At 43.7% G+C, this 14,583-nt stretch overlaps 1 protein-coding gene across 6 annotated transcripts in view; it reads left to right on the forward strand.

The window, feature by feature from the left end:
* Positions 1–14,583, forward strand: part of TRPM4 (transient receptor potential cation channel subfamily M member 4) — a 369,304-nt gene that overhangs the window by 209,183 nt on the left and 145,538 nt on the right. For all 6 annotated transcript variants that reach the window (XM_078655174.1, XM_078655175.1, XM_078655172.1 and 3 more), the window contains exons 5-7: positions 3,349–3,521; positions 4,247–4,424; positions 13,045–13,109. In XM_078655174.1, coding sequence (XP_078511300.1) covers positions 3,349–3,521; positions 4,247–4,424; positions 13,045–13,109 — 416 coding nt within the window. The remainder of the gene's footprint in view (positions 1–3,348; positions 3,522–4,246; positions 4,425–13,044; positions 13,110–14,583) is intronic.

The raw sequence follows: 14,583 nt of genomic DNA on the forward strand, positions 1-14,583 counted from the left end.
TTATGCCCCTGCAATGAGCTGGTAATGTTTTTAGCATATCCTCCTCTCTCCATCAGTCCAATAGGGACTATCAGTTCAACAGTGTCCCCATCCTATCCATGCCATATTGGACTTTGTGTCACACCAGGCCTTCAGAATAACAGCATGCCATATTGATATGCTAAAGTTAACCATTCCCATTAACCTCTCGGTGCTTCAGTCAAACCAGCAACATCAATAACAGGTCCTCAGCTCACCTACCATGCTGCCACCCGTGTTCCATTAGACTATGGCTAACAAGCCACATGTGTACCAAATTACCATGAAACCCTCAGGGGTCTGATAATGCACCACTGTGCCCATAAGACAATTAGTGCGCTAACAGATTCGCAAAGCACCAATGGAAGCTTCATGTGCAGTTAGTGCACCAGTGTCCCCATAGGACCAGCTGTATTATATTAGGCATTCAGTGCCCTGTTAATCAATAATGTAACATCAAGCCACAGTGATACGTTAGGTCTGTTCCCTTTAAAGTTCGAGTGCTTCTATCAAAATACAAGTGGCCATCAAGTCATTATCTGTGTTCTATCAGAGTAGGATCATCACACCAGCCCTTCTATGCAACCACTCTGAAGGCTTAGTGCATCAGCCAGTGTTCCCATCAGACCATCATTGCATCACCAGATCAACAGTGACTCCAGCAGACCCTTAGTTCTCCATCAGTCCAGTATCTGTCAGCGCTGAGGTCCTTGCTCCATTAATTCCCCACTGGCCAAGTTATATATATATATTTTTTTCCCTTGGGGTTTATAAAGTGCTTCTAATCACCTAGCGGTGGCCTTGGAGTACATTTGAGTATGGTACAAAGAGATGGAAGTGGTATGCCAGGTGATGGAAAGCCAGTTGATCATTTGGCAGGGATAAGGGCTATAAAATATGTCCCCCACATCATGAAAAAGTGGTGACTCACAAACCAAGAGATCTGAAAGCCTGGGTGAAAGGGTGAATGCAGTCTTAGGTGTCAGTCCGGGATCAGCATTATACTGTAAATGTCACATCAGGCTGTCGGTACGACCTCAAACAACATTGCTATTTAAAGATCTTGGTGCAACCTTTAGACCCATAGTGCAGCTGTGTCCCAATCAGTGCTCCTACCAGGAAAGCATCTATCCCATTAAGTCCGCAATTGCTCCCATTATGACAACTGTGTTCCCATCAGTCCCCATGGGTTGACCAGGCAATCTGTATTCCATCAGATTAGCAGTGACCCATCAGAGCCTAATATGTTCCACCAGACCCACAGTGCTTCATTATACCATATGAGCCACCATCAGTTTACCATTGTCCACAGTAGACAATCACATTAAAACATCAATACCCTAGCATATTGTCAAGACATATCCCAATAGAACCCCCATCCCTCCTACCCTTTGGAATTCTCTGTTTCACAAGAATAATCACACAAGTTTGTGGAAGCAGCAAAAAGACAAGCCAGAGCTGAAGCCATGGGAAGGTCAGAGAATGGTCCCGAAGTGTCTAGATATTGGTGGGTGATGACTATTGCTTGCAGACTTATGAGGTCAATGGTTTGCTAGTAACGTTATGATATATTGGACTCGCAGATCACCTTTTGTTTGTTTGATATCAGTTCTCAGAACCCATATGTTTTGGGCACTTCATTCTTTCTAATGTTCTTTCTTTTTAAAATAATATTCTTTTGAAGTGTTGGGACACATTAATTTTTAATTATATACTTTTTATTAGGTGTTATTGGGTTCTATGACTGAATCTCAAACTATCCCTTCCGAGTAAACCTTAAAGGCTCAATTACAGCTTCCATTGGAAGTGGTGGATGCTATCTGGACTTGTATGTAACGGTGTTCTTGGTCTTGGGATGATATTAAAATATAGTACCAAGTACTGACCCTATTCAGCAGACCCACCCTGCCATAGGATCTGGAGATAAGGTCTCACACTGCCATTCACCTACCAACCCATCAGCTTCTCATAAGACCAAACTTATATTATGTTAATATTAACATATAAAGCACATTTAGGCCTAATCTAAAAAATAGCATCAAATCGTCCTTGACCCACCAATGTTGCCATCAGATCATGAGCTTACCATAAATTCATCAGTATATCATCAGTATAACCTCAAAACTGCTACAAGGAAACCATCAATGCACAAGCTGTGGAGTGGTGTGGCTCACTGGTTAGAGGCGGCAGACCCGTAAGCAGAGAACGGCCCGGGACCAGGGTTCAATTCCCGACGCGGCAGGGTCGTGGACCAGGGTCAGCGGACTCGATAATTCTCGCTTCGGTGCCTACTTTAACCAGGGATCACACTCGGCAACTCTGGGCATTAAGCTTGCCTCATCTCTACAACGGCCCCCCACAGATGCCGGGGATGCCTGGTTTGACCTTGGAGATACCCAGAAAGGGACCATCTCACAGGGAAAACCAGGACGGGTTCCCCAGCGGTCTTCAGCGCCAGGATACTCCATGGAGTCGCAGTGCGCTTTACAAGTACACCCGCATTTACATTTTACAAGCTGACCATCAGTTCCCCCTAACATTCACTGTGACATTAGTGTACATAGATGTCCCATCAGCTTTCCATTAGAGAAGCCGCTTGCCAGCAGACCATCACATTCATGTCTGACTATGAGTGTACTATCAGATTCTCTCTAGATAGTCAATACCCCATTGGATCATCAGACCTTCACCTCCCAACAGAATATCAGTTTCCATGAATGAACCCCATTAGCTCATCAGACCCCCGTGCCCCTTCCCACGAAGCACTGCACCAGCCAGTACCCACACTTATAAGTCCAAAACAATAGTTCTCCATCTAACCATAAACTTCTTGTGAGATAGCTCGAGTCCTCCTTCACCATTAATTTCCCATAAGACTATAAGTTACCCATTAGTGATGGTGTTGCTGTTAGACCATCAGTGGCTCCATTAGACATTGGTATTGCAAGAAACCATCTATGCCCGACCATACTCATGTGTCTTATTAGACCTCCCTACTTCTAAAGAGAGTCATTGTTCCATCACGCTCTCAAGTGTCCGGTCAGGCTATCAATGTCCCATCTGACTGTCAGGTTCTCATTTGAGCAGCAGTGCCTGATCAGCATCTGGTTCCACCTGTCTACCTTCCATCAGATCACCAATATCCTATTTGTATTCCTTCTGACTATCAGTATCCCTTCAGTCTACCACCAGCTTCCCATCACACTTTTTTGCCCATTTCAGAGCCACAGTCAACCATAAAGAAATCCATTTGATTATCCTGTTTTACATGGTACTTGCTGGTTCTTGCTTGATTCACTAACCTTTTTCTTCGCTCACTTTTTGATTCAGGGGCCTGGATTATGACTGGTGGCATGCAGGCTGGAATTGGAAAGTATGTGGGGGAAGCAGTCCGAGACCACGCCACTGCCAACACCAGCAAGACCGATAATAATAAAGTTATTGCAATGGGCATCGCTCCCTGGGGAATTATACATAATCGCGAGAATCTGGTCAATCCCAAGGTAAGGCGGCTGCACAAAACAGCGTCCACAATAGATAGCCGTAATCACCATGATAGAAATACCTTAGGATGACATCACACGGCTGGGTGATGCTCACCCTGCTGGAGTCAAATGTCAGCGGCAGTGGACAAGTGCTCTTCTAGGACTATAGAAGATAGAAAGGGCAGTGCTGGGAGGAAGGTGACACTAATGGGTCACGTAAAACTAAAAAGGCACTGCTAAGAAAGTCCTCCATGCTAAGGTGGTATGCTACTGACGAAGCACTGCTCGTGAAATTCTTACACGGCTCGTGTCTAGTAGCGCAGACCAGGCACTGAAGATTGCGCTTCTAGATGCCTGCAGCATTGAGATGTCAGTCCTAGTGGAAGCTCATATGCCTGGGGTCCCAGAGCACTGTCACTCCAAAGGAAGAGATACTGTGGCAAACTGTAATACCACTAAGATATAAATCGCCTTTTGTGCAGGTTACTGCTGGGGCACTGTAGTACGGACCGTGCATTTGTAAAGGGCGCGCTGATGCTGGTAGGATTTGTAACAGTGGGACGGTAAACACTGATAAGATACTTTAGAACTGAAACTGCATTGCTGGGACTGAGCTGCTGTGATGAAGCTCACACTACTCCGCTTTTGGTGACATTACTTTTTCTGAATTGCACTTTTAAAAAATGTATATTTTTTTGCATATCTGCGGACTGTTAACATTTCTATGTACTGTATAATTTCAGGGCTCTTTTCCTGCTAAATACTACATGGGGAATGTAGATGGCCCAACATATTGTCTGGACAACAACTATTCTGCATTCCTACTGGTGGATGATGCAATGCACCAGAAGATGGGAGGGGAGACCGACTTCAGAGCACGGCTGGAGGAGCACATCTCCCGTCAGAAAACAGGAATTGGCGGTGAGTTGCACAAGAACCTAATGAAGCTGTGCAATATTTAGTGCCACAACACTAAAATTCTGAGTTGGGTACTTTTAAAAGCAAGTATGGTCTCTATATACGGGCAGTAGGATGAGGAAATGCGGGATACTGGTTGGTCGTCTTATACCATCTCTTTCTAGGTGTGCATATATGATGAGAAGCACACTGGTTATAACAAACAATCACTGCTCCTGGACTTTATTCAAACAGGATGACCTTTAAAGAAAGCCAATAAGAATCGGCCATATTCCCAAGACATGCTTTTTGTAGTTGTAGGGCAGGGTCTCATACAAGAGTCTGAAACTATCACTGGTACAAGGAAATCATAAATGCCCAACCCGACCATCAGTTTCCCCAACATTCAGTGTGACATTAGTGTACCATTAGATCTTAGATGCCCCATGAGCTTTCCATTGGAGAATCCACTTGCCAACAGGATGTCTTATTCCTATCTGACCATGAGTGTTCCATCAAACTAACAACTTATCAGTACCCCATCAGACCATCAGATCTTCAGTTTCTCATCAGAATATCAGTTTCCATAAGCCCTTCGCAGAATTATAGCAGCTCTTATTGAAGAAATAGTGACTGAGGCACTGGGCTGAGTTTAAGTATCTGAATGGTTTGCATACCAATGCCATCCATCTCACTTATCTGGCCATTAAATTTATTTCATTTATTTGAACATTTGATATCGCGTACGACTTAGTCACAGAGGAGTATCTCAGTGCTGTGCTGCTCAAGAGGATAAAACATTCTAAAACAACCAAGTCTTCAAACCCTTAATCTTAAAGGAGATCAAGAGTGAAGACTAATAGGGAGTTTTTTTCCAGTGATAAGGGGCTGTGTAAAAGAATGATCTGCAAGTACAAATGCATGAGGGCACCAGAAGTGCCTTATCTAAAGATCTTAAACATCTCTCAGGCAGGTAGGGGAATAATGGAGTGGACAAATAGGCAAGACAACACTTGCAGAGTGCCTTATGTGACAGACAACAAAGTTTGAAACCGACACAATTTTTATTGGGCAGCCAGTGAAGCTTGCAGAAAATTGGAGAGGAAGGTGAGCATGAAGGAACATTACATATTAGCCGTGCAGTGGTATTCTGGAACACTTGCGGTTCGAACAGCAAGAGATAATTTACTGACTAAAGTGTTCCCATAGTCAAGGCGGTAAACAGCGTTTATCACTAATCATTTTCCCCGCAGGGCATCACAACGTGGTCGCTGCAACGACCGCATTGTGATTCCGCATGCCATTACTCCGCAAGTCAGAACAACGAGCCTCGCTGGATCACCTACCCTCGCCGCACTCTGCGTTCCTGGTGCGGCGAGCGAGGGTAGGTGATCCAGCGAGGCTCCACCAACAGACAGGGCACCTATTTTGGAGGCGCCCATACAACTCCCCGCCCCAGCTGAGGCATCTCTTTGAACACAGGGAGGTCTTCAGACAGGCACTACAGCAAAGCACCGTAGTAGTGCCCTATGGATGATAGGTAACCTTGAGCAACACCATTCAGTGTAGATATACACACACACATCCCCCATTCTATATCACTTTTTCACAATATAGGTCCTGAAGAATTGCCACGGTATTTTAACCAATAGGCAAGAAACATGTCGACCATAAGAGTTGAACATAGGGTCAGCTGACCACCTCTCCCTGAGGATATTGCCACTCCAAAATTTTTAATAAGGTGGATTACCAGCCGGAATAAAATTTATTTGGAATATCCAACCTTTTTTAAAGCACTACCTGCACCCCACCATATCTACACCATCTTGGCCCACACACCCCCACTTCATCATACGGCAAAAGAACAAAAGATCTCCGATAAAGAGCCCCTTCGCAGGTGCCTGGCCCAACGAGGAGCAGGTCCAAATGATGAAGCATGACACCTAGCTTGCTGGGTGTTTGAGGACCCTAGTTCCGCCACAGCGGGATCCCCACATCCCTCTTCCTCCAAGTGCTCTTAACAACAACACTGCCACCACCACTGACCAGTTGGTGTTTGGCTTGCACGTCTAAACTTTCTATACACAATTCCTAGAGGAACAGTATCTATTTCATTATTCGCATGACCTAACAGGGCACGTTTACTGGACCTCTTTAAAAAGCCCCACTGTCCCTCCTTCTTTGACAAAAATCTAGTAAACTATGGACATACCAAGGAGTTTGTACAGAGACCACCAAACAACACTCCAAGGGGAGCACACCCACCTAGTCTTCACTTATTGAGAAAAGAAGTCTTCATAATGCTGGCCAAGGGTGCAATATAAAAGGTCCCTTATTCCCAGAAGGGCATGGGATTCTACTCCCATTTTTTCCTTATACGAAAGAAAAACGGGGAATGGAGACCCATCCTAGACCTCAGTAAACTAAACAAATTCTAATGCAATCCTTCTGCATGATTACTCTCTCTGACATCCTGCACCTGCTGAATATCGGAGACTATATGACCCCTTTATACTTACAAGATGCGTATTTCCACATTCCTATACATCCCAAGCACCGCAAATATCTCCGCTTCACGGTAGCTGGTACCCATTACCAGTTCAGAGTCCTCCCATTCGGCCTTGTCAGCTCCTTGCATATTCACCAAATGTCTTGGCCCGGTAGGAGCCACACTCCGAAAACAAGATTATTAGTTATTCCCCTACCTAGACGACTGGATGGCTGCTAAAAGCCTCGAGACCACAGCAAGCTTCCAAAACTACAAAGACTTGCCTCTCACTACTTCACAGACTGGGCCTCGTGGTGAATTATCCAAATCCTCAACTGTACCAAGTCAAACCATGTTTCTAGGAGCTAACCTGGCTACAAATCAAAACAAAGCATTTTTCTCGCAAGACAGCTAGTGAAGGTTGACAAACCTAGCCCTAAATACTTCCAAAAGAAAGTACATTTCAGTGCGACTGTACAAATCGCTACTGGGCATGATGTCTTCCGCAATCAACCTGGACCCGCTGGCACGGCTGAAGTAGAGGCCATTGCAAGAGGAGGTTCAAGCGCAATGAATCTAATCGGAAAGCTCTTTTGAAGACTTGATAAACATTACCCCAAAGATGATAGAAATGTTAGCGCGGTGGTCTCAAATATCTCATCTTTCAAAAGGCCTCACATGCTTGACTTTAGTACCCAACTTCGTCATCACTACTGATGCCTCCTTAGAGGGATGCGGGGGTTATTTACAGGACCTGCAAATCTAAGGGAAGTGGTCAACGCTTCAAAAAACAATGTATATCAACCGCCTTGAACTGAAAGCGATATCTCTCACACTGCAAGCTTTTCTTCCACGAATTGCAGGAACTTCCATGCTGGTACGTACAGACAATATGACCATCATGTATTATATCAACAAGCAAGGGGGTACAAGGTTGCTAACTCTCTCTCAGGAAGCCAAAGACCTTTGTAGATGGCTCACAGTCCACATAATATTTCTGAAAGCTGAGCACTTGTCGGGTGTGAACAACACGTTAGCGCACACTCTCTGCAGAACCAGGGTCAGTTGCCACGAGCACGAACTGGATCAGTCACAGCTGAACAATATATTCTCACGGTGGGGCAAATCGTCACTGGATCTCTTTGTGACTGACAAGAACACCAAATGCCAGTTTTACACCAGTTGACACCTGCTCTCATGGTTGTGGGGAATCCCCTTTCAATGAGATGGTCCGGGATTTATGCATACGCTTTTCCCCCCATTCCATCTCATAGCACGGATTCTCAACAAAATGAAAATGGAACATTGTTGCCTCATTCTAAAAGCTCCCAAATGGACTGGGCAGCATTGGTTTACTGAGCTCCTACTGCTGTCTGTCCAATCCCAATTCGCCTACTGGCAACCTTAACACTCTTGACACGCGAAAACAGCCAGATCCTACACCCAGAACCAGCCTCTCTCAAATTGCATGCATAGCTCCTGAATTCCCCAAGATCTGAGACTTGAATATCCCTCAGGACTGTAGGAAGATTTTATCCAAGGCAAGAGCTGAAACAACAAACAAGATGTACAAACTAAAATGAAAGCGATCCTGTTCATGGTGTCAACAATCTGAACTGCATCCATTTAAAGCATCACTTCAACAGATTCTGCCTTACTTCCAGTTGCTAGTTAGAGCTAGATCTGGATTGGTACATGCATCTGTGAAGGTTCACTTAGCTGCAATTTCAAGGTACAGACGTTCTTTTCTCTCACTCACTCACTCACTCACACACTCTATTTCTCTTTCTCTTTCTCTTTCTCTCTCTCGCTTTCTATCTCTCGCTTTCTCTCTCTCTCTCTCGTTCTCTCTCGTTCTCTCTCTCGCTTTCTCCCTTTCTCCCTTTCTCTCTCTCTCGCTTTCTCTCTCTCTCGTTCTCTCTCTCTCTCGTTCTCTCTCTCTCTCCCTTTCTCTCTCCCTCTCTCCCATTCTCTCTCTCTCGTTCTATCTCTCGTTCTATCTCTCGCTCTCGCTCGCTCTCTTTCTCTCTCGCTCTCGCTCTCGCTCTGTTCTGGGACAGTGGCCCGACCCAGACCGCCCCACATCCGAGGGAAGCAGAGAATCTTGCTGCCAATCGACAGTCCATGACCTACATGGAGAGACGGAGTTACTTTACCACCGACCCCAAAGCTCTGCCAACAGCGTGATTGTGGGGCTGGAAGCGCAGGACTCAAGAATCCTTTATTGCGCAGCATAATGTTACACTTTCAAACCGACCGATCTTCAGCCACTCACCGTTAGAAAGAACAATCCGGCTGTAAGAGACACTCCCAGCAACAGCGAACAAACTGCATGATGGGATCTGCAGTCCACACCGAAGAAACAGCTGAGTGCTCTCTAACGAGATTGGTGCAGGTGTTCCCCATGCTACTTTAGGGGGAGGGGCAACATAAATAAAAGTAAATTGAACTTTGTAACATCAGAGGCATCTGAAGAGCCTATCGCCGAAACGCGTCATGCCAGTACATTCGAATAAATGGATCCCGGGAGACCTGCTGTGCCCCCTTTTCTTTTTCGAAAGAGAGAGAAGCTTATATATGTATATGTGTGTATATATGTATATGTGTGTGTATATATGTATATGTGTGTGTATATATGTATGTGTGTGTGTGTGTGTATATATATATATATATATATATATATATATATATATATATATATATATATATATGTGTGTGTGTGTGTGTATATATATATATATATATATATATATATATATATGTGTATATATGTATATATGTATATATATGTATATATGTATGTATATATATATATATATATATATATATATATATATATATATATATATGTGTGGCAGCTCCAATCGTTTCTCCTTCCCCCACAAACGATAACGCACTCACGGGGGTACATGCAGCGAATATTTTTAATCAGCCACGGACAGTCAAAACAGACGCGTTTCGGACCAGTTGTCCTTCGTCAGTGTTTACATTTCCGTGTCTATCTTACACAATATATATGTGTGTATATATGTGTGTGTGTGTGTGTATATGTATAGAGAGAGAGAATCTATATCTAGTTAAATTTGAAATCCACATGAAAACATGCTTATATAATGCAACAATTCCTGACACTTTTTTTGAAAAGCATACTCCAATCAGCCATATTAAAATACATGCAACCAAAACCACCTAGCAAAGTGTTTTAAATGGAAAGCAGTGATTGGTACTCCTGTATTTAGCATATTGAATTATTAGAACATTGGAATGTTGGGAGCTCCGTTGAAAACAATGGAGTGCTCTGGGCTTATAATGGCTGGTATAAGCCTGGAGCTCCAACATTCCAATGCTTCTTTGTTCACAGCTCTGGCTGTGAACAAAGGCTTCAGGGAACCTGAGGGGATTCCAATCCCCTCACTCTCCCAAAAGGCTTTGTGCTTTTTGTTAGAACATTCTGTCCTCTAGTGACAGTATGTTCTAATAGCCTTATAGCCCTTCGTAGATGGGCTATACCGCTATTAAAGTCCCTCTCCCTTGTTAAAAGCCCTCGCCTTCGGCTCAGGGCCTTTAACGCTGGAGAGGGCCTTTAATAGCCGGTATAGCCCTCTACGGCGGGCTATAAGGCTATATTAAGTTATGAGGGCTAGTCTTGGAATGAGTTGTGATAGTGCTCGCACAAGGGCAAACAGTTAGACGATTAAAAGATAAACTGGCTTTTTTGCCGGATAACTCGGAGCCAACAGAAGGTTTTCTCTGAGAAATGTGTGATCCAGGTAGGAAAGAGCGCAGTGAAGGAAAAAGTGAATTAGTAGAACGTCACAAAACTGAGGGAAAGTGATTCCTGAATCAAATGTCAAACTCAAAAAAGAATTGTAATACTAATTGGTTGAAGGCCAGGTTAGGATCGAAAACAAAGAACTGGTTTCTATGGAAAAGGCTCATGAGGCAAGCAGTGCATTTGCTTTTGGTAAAGTGAACGAAAACGATTTTGAGACAAACTATAAATCTTGAGGGCAGTTTCCTCAGATACCAATTCACAGTTTCCAGTTGCAGTGGGTTCCATACCTCCAGGTCAGGTCCACAGCAAAATATGCACCAGCTAATCAGTTTCATGCGGCTGGGAAGGAAATAATTTCGTTGTAACTGGTTTATTAGTTTCGTTTTAGGTGTGTCCAGAGTCAGTTCTGGTGGCTCAGTGGAGTAATGTACCCACTCCCGGGATCTGGTCGTGGTCACGGGTTTGAATCCTGGTGGGTCCACTCAGCCATTAATTCGTTCTTCTTACATCAATAAACATAGTACCATTGAGCTCAACATCAAGATACCTGACGGGTGGAGGTGTGTTTTACCACTACACATTCTATGTCTCTTGCTCGCCAACCACTGGAGAGATGTTTTATAGGGGGGTACAAGCCATACTGGAATAGTCGGATCCTCCCCATTGTTGACACAGCAAAACGTTTGTACCACTAGCCCTGGAGAAGCTTTCTAGTCCATTGATTCAAGACACAGATGAAGACAACTTTCTCCACAGCCTTCTGTTAGGTAGGAAGGATTTCTTCAGTGCAGCACTTAGGCAAGTCTTTTTTTTTTTCTTCCAATCAAGGTAGAACTCATCTGGGAGTGGAACAAGCAGGGCATTTCAAATATCAAATCCAGTCAGCTATTGGTAATAGCTTCTGAGGGAACAACAGAACTATAATTTCCAATTGTTTGCGGCATCCCTTGCCTTTGTCTGGCCCAGTTCCTGTTCCTGGGATATGCTTTCATGCAAAGGGTTCACTCCTAGTTCCTTTCACCAGAGCAACAGATCTGGTCGAGCTTTCTTTTCTTTGTGGTGTGCTCTTCCAGTCTTCAAAATCTACTTATGAATGGGACACTTGTGCCTATGAGCATCAAATGAAATCTCTGCCCTGTGGGGTCTTTGGACCCAAGAGTCTGGGGTTGGCCCCCAAATTCCAAAGAGAGCTTTGTGGTTTTTCACAGGCAGCTGTGATATCTGTTCCTGGAATCCTGCCTAAGCTTCATTTGAAGTGGCAACTGCTGGCTGTCTTGGCAAAAGGCATTCAAATAGTTGCAAACAAGAGCCGGCCTGCAATGTGAATAGTCCTTTTCGTAGCACAGCATTTTTCATGATTCAGAATGGATGAAACTGTATAGATTATACAAATCTAACTTTTCCAAAAAGCTTTTACTACTGTATTGCAAATACTCGGCAGATCTGGTTTTCACAGCATTTTACCAAACATTACAGAAGAAACTTTAAATTACGTTATGTACTGGAAACACCTGCTGCGCCAAAGATGTAGTAAACATGCACCTCTAAAAAGCATAGGTTTCATTTTAAAGTGCTAGGCAGAGAAGGGTGTCTTTTATTCTGAGGCCTCGTTTCTCAGCTTTGAAAACCAGCGCAAAACGATTCTGCAGATCTACCAATGTAGCAGGTGTGTGAACTTCAAATCGAATGTCCTTCTAAACACTGCATATTTGTCGGAGGCCTGCTCAGCAAACCTGTGCCACTTCAAACCTCCAATCACTAGGTATCCAAAGCAGGAGGATGGAGGGCAAAAAAGATGGATGTTGTGCCTCCATTATGCATTTGGTCACCAAATCTCCTGAGTGAAGCCAGTTATATGGTTGCACTTTGACACTTCCTGTATATGTATGAGTTTTCAATCTGCCAACATGTTAACAACAGTTTGGAAGATGATTTTACCTATATGCCTTTACATTGCTTGGTACAAGTGATCACATGATTGGTAAGCTGGGGTGAAAAGTAGCATGGAATATTATTTCAATATTTGGACCGGATTTATGTCTAGGGTGAGCATGCATTTGATGCGTAGTAGTTTACACCTATAGATATCACTATTTTGTCAATTATTTAAATTGTTTGATGTCCATTTCTGAACTCTGCTTCACATGTAGTTTGTGAAAACTCATATACCTCCTCCATGTATAATAGGAATCAATACACCCTTTAAACTCCAAAGTGATTTAGACACTGATAAGAAAACAGGTATGTAAAAATGATGTTCCACTTTTCAATGGTGGATCAACGGCTAATAATAATTTTCTGATATTTAAGAATCCTCGGAATTTAATACATGTCCAAGGTGCCGCGATGCTCACTAGTCTGTTTGTGTTTGTATTTTGCAGGGAGGGGCAGTATTGAGATCCCGGTCCTCTGCATGCTGATCGCTGGAGAACCAAAAATGCTGGAGGTACTGTAGACAATTCATCGTTCACTCATTTATTGTGTTTCATGTCATCTATACCTTGGGAGCAGGCTGCAAAGGTATCGTGAGGTGTGCAGATCAGAGGCTGGGGCCTTAAACAAGAAGAGCCCCCAAGTGGCACAAATATAGAGGCTTAGACCAAAGACAGCTGGGCACTCCCTCGAGTTACACAAATACAACTGATGGCTGAGTCAGCAAAGCTCTCTCTTCAGTAACATGGCTCTGATAGATTCAGCCTGTACATCTGGTAATGCCAATCGTCTACAGTCTTCCAACAGAGCTCAGACTGCACGGTGCGCCCTCCGGTTACATATATCTAACATAATTGAGCGTTAGACAGCAGGGCTCTCCAGCACATTCCATAGTCTCAGAACACAATGATGTAGCTCAGGTTATACACAGACCTGAGACAGTGGACCTCTTATTCAGGTCTTGCAACCATTACAGCTCAGATCTGCAAAAGGTGAGCCCTCTCGCAGGTCGTACACATTTTACAACACAGACTTCAAACTGCAGGCTGCTCAGTCATGTAGAATTACTTCCTATGGACTCAGGCCCTCTGCAGAATAGAGATCCCTCTGTTGCACAGTTCTTCTAAACTCTGGTCTAAGAGAGCAGACCTATCCCTCATACGATGCACATTTTACTGCATAATTGCACCATTCTCGAAAACCAAGGCACGACTCTTGCGTTACTGCGAGAATTTAATTGTGTGCTGCTCAACTACGTTCGTTGTTGAGACCTTGTAGATGAGGGTGAGCATTTTCTGTCTGATTCTAGCTTTGGTTGTACATTTTATTGACTACACAGCACTTAGAGAAGCTCTGCCTGTTGCTCGCTGCCTGCAAGTAGCCTCTGTCTACATGACAGACATGGACTCCGAGTCCACAGTGAACTGAAATGTACGACTACATGGATAGATAGTCTATATCCCTTCTGTAAGTCTAGCGATAGAATGTAACATGACAAAATTAAATCCATGAAAAAATAGTTATGATGGGTGCAATCCAGCCTTAATCACCATTAGCATTTCTTGTTGGTCATTTATTTTGCAAATAAAACCTAACGATGTACTAGTTGCAAACAACTCTATGCATCGTAATGGTCTTCACCATTTTGGATGGAGTAAAGGCCTACTCTGCCAGCAATCCAGGATCCTTGCAGCACTTCTTGAATTACATGCAGGGCTTTAATTGGGATGAAAAAACTGGAGGAGTTCTCAAAGGGGCGTGGCCAATGTAATTCAGGGCGTGGCTTAAAACACTTGAGCTAAAAATCTGTGCTTAGCAAAGTGTGCCGCCCGACTTGTATTTTGCTGTTTCGGTCATTGCATCTAGATATATGATACAACAAGTAACATCATACCTACAACAAGTCAGGACTATTGACTTTGTCAATGGTTGTTAATGGCATAAGATAAATAAGCAGCAACTACGGCTTGTGTACAATATTGAAAAAG

This window comes from Lissotriton helveticus, chromosome 7 (assembly GCF_964261635.1).
Source record: "Lissotriton helveticus chromosome 7, aLisHel1.1, whole genome shotgun sequence".
Classification (NCBI taxonomy): Eukaryota; Metazoa; Chordata; class Amphibia; order Caudata; family Salamandridae; genus Lissotriton; species Lissotriton helveticus.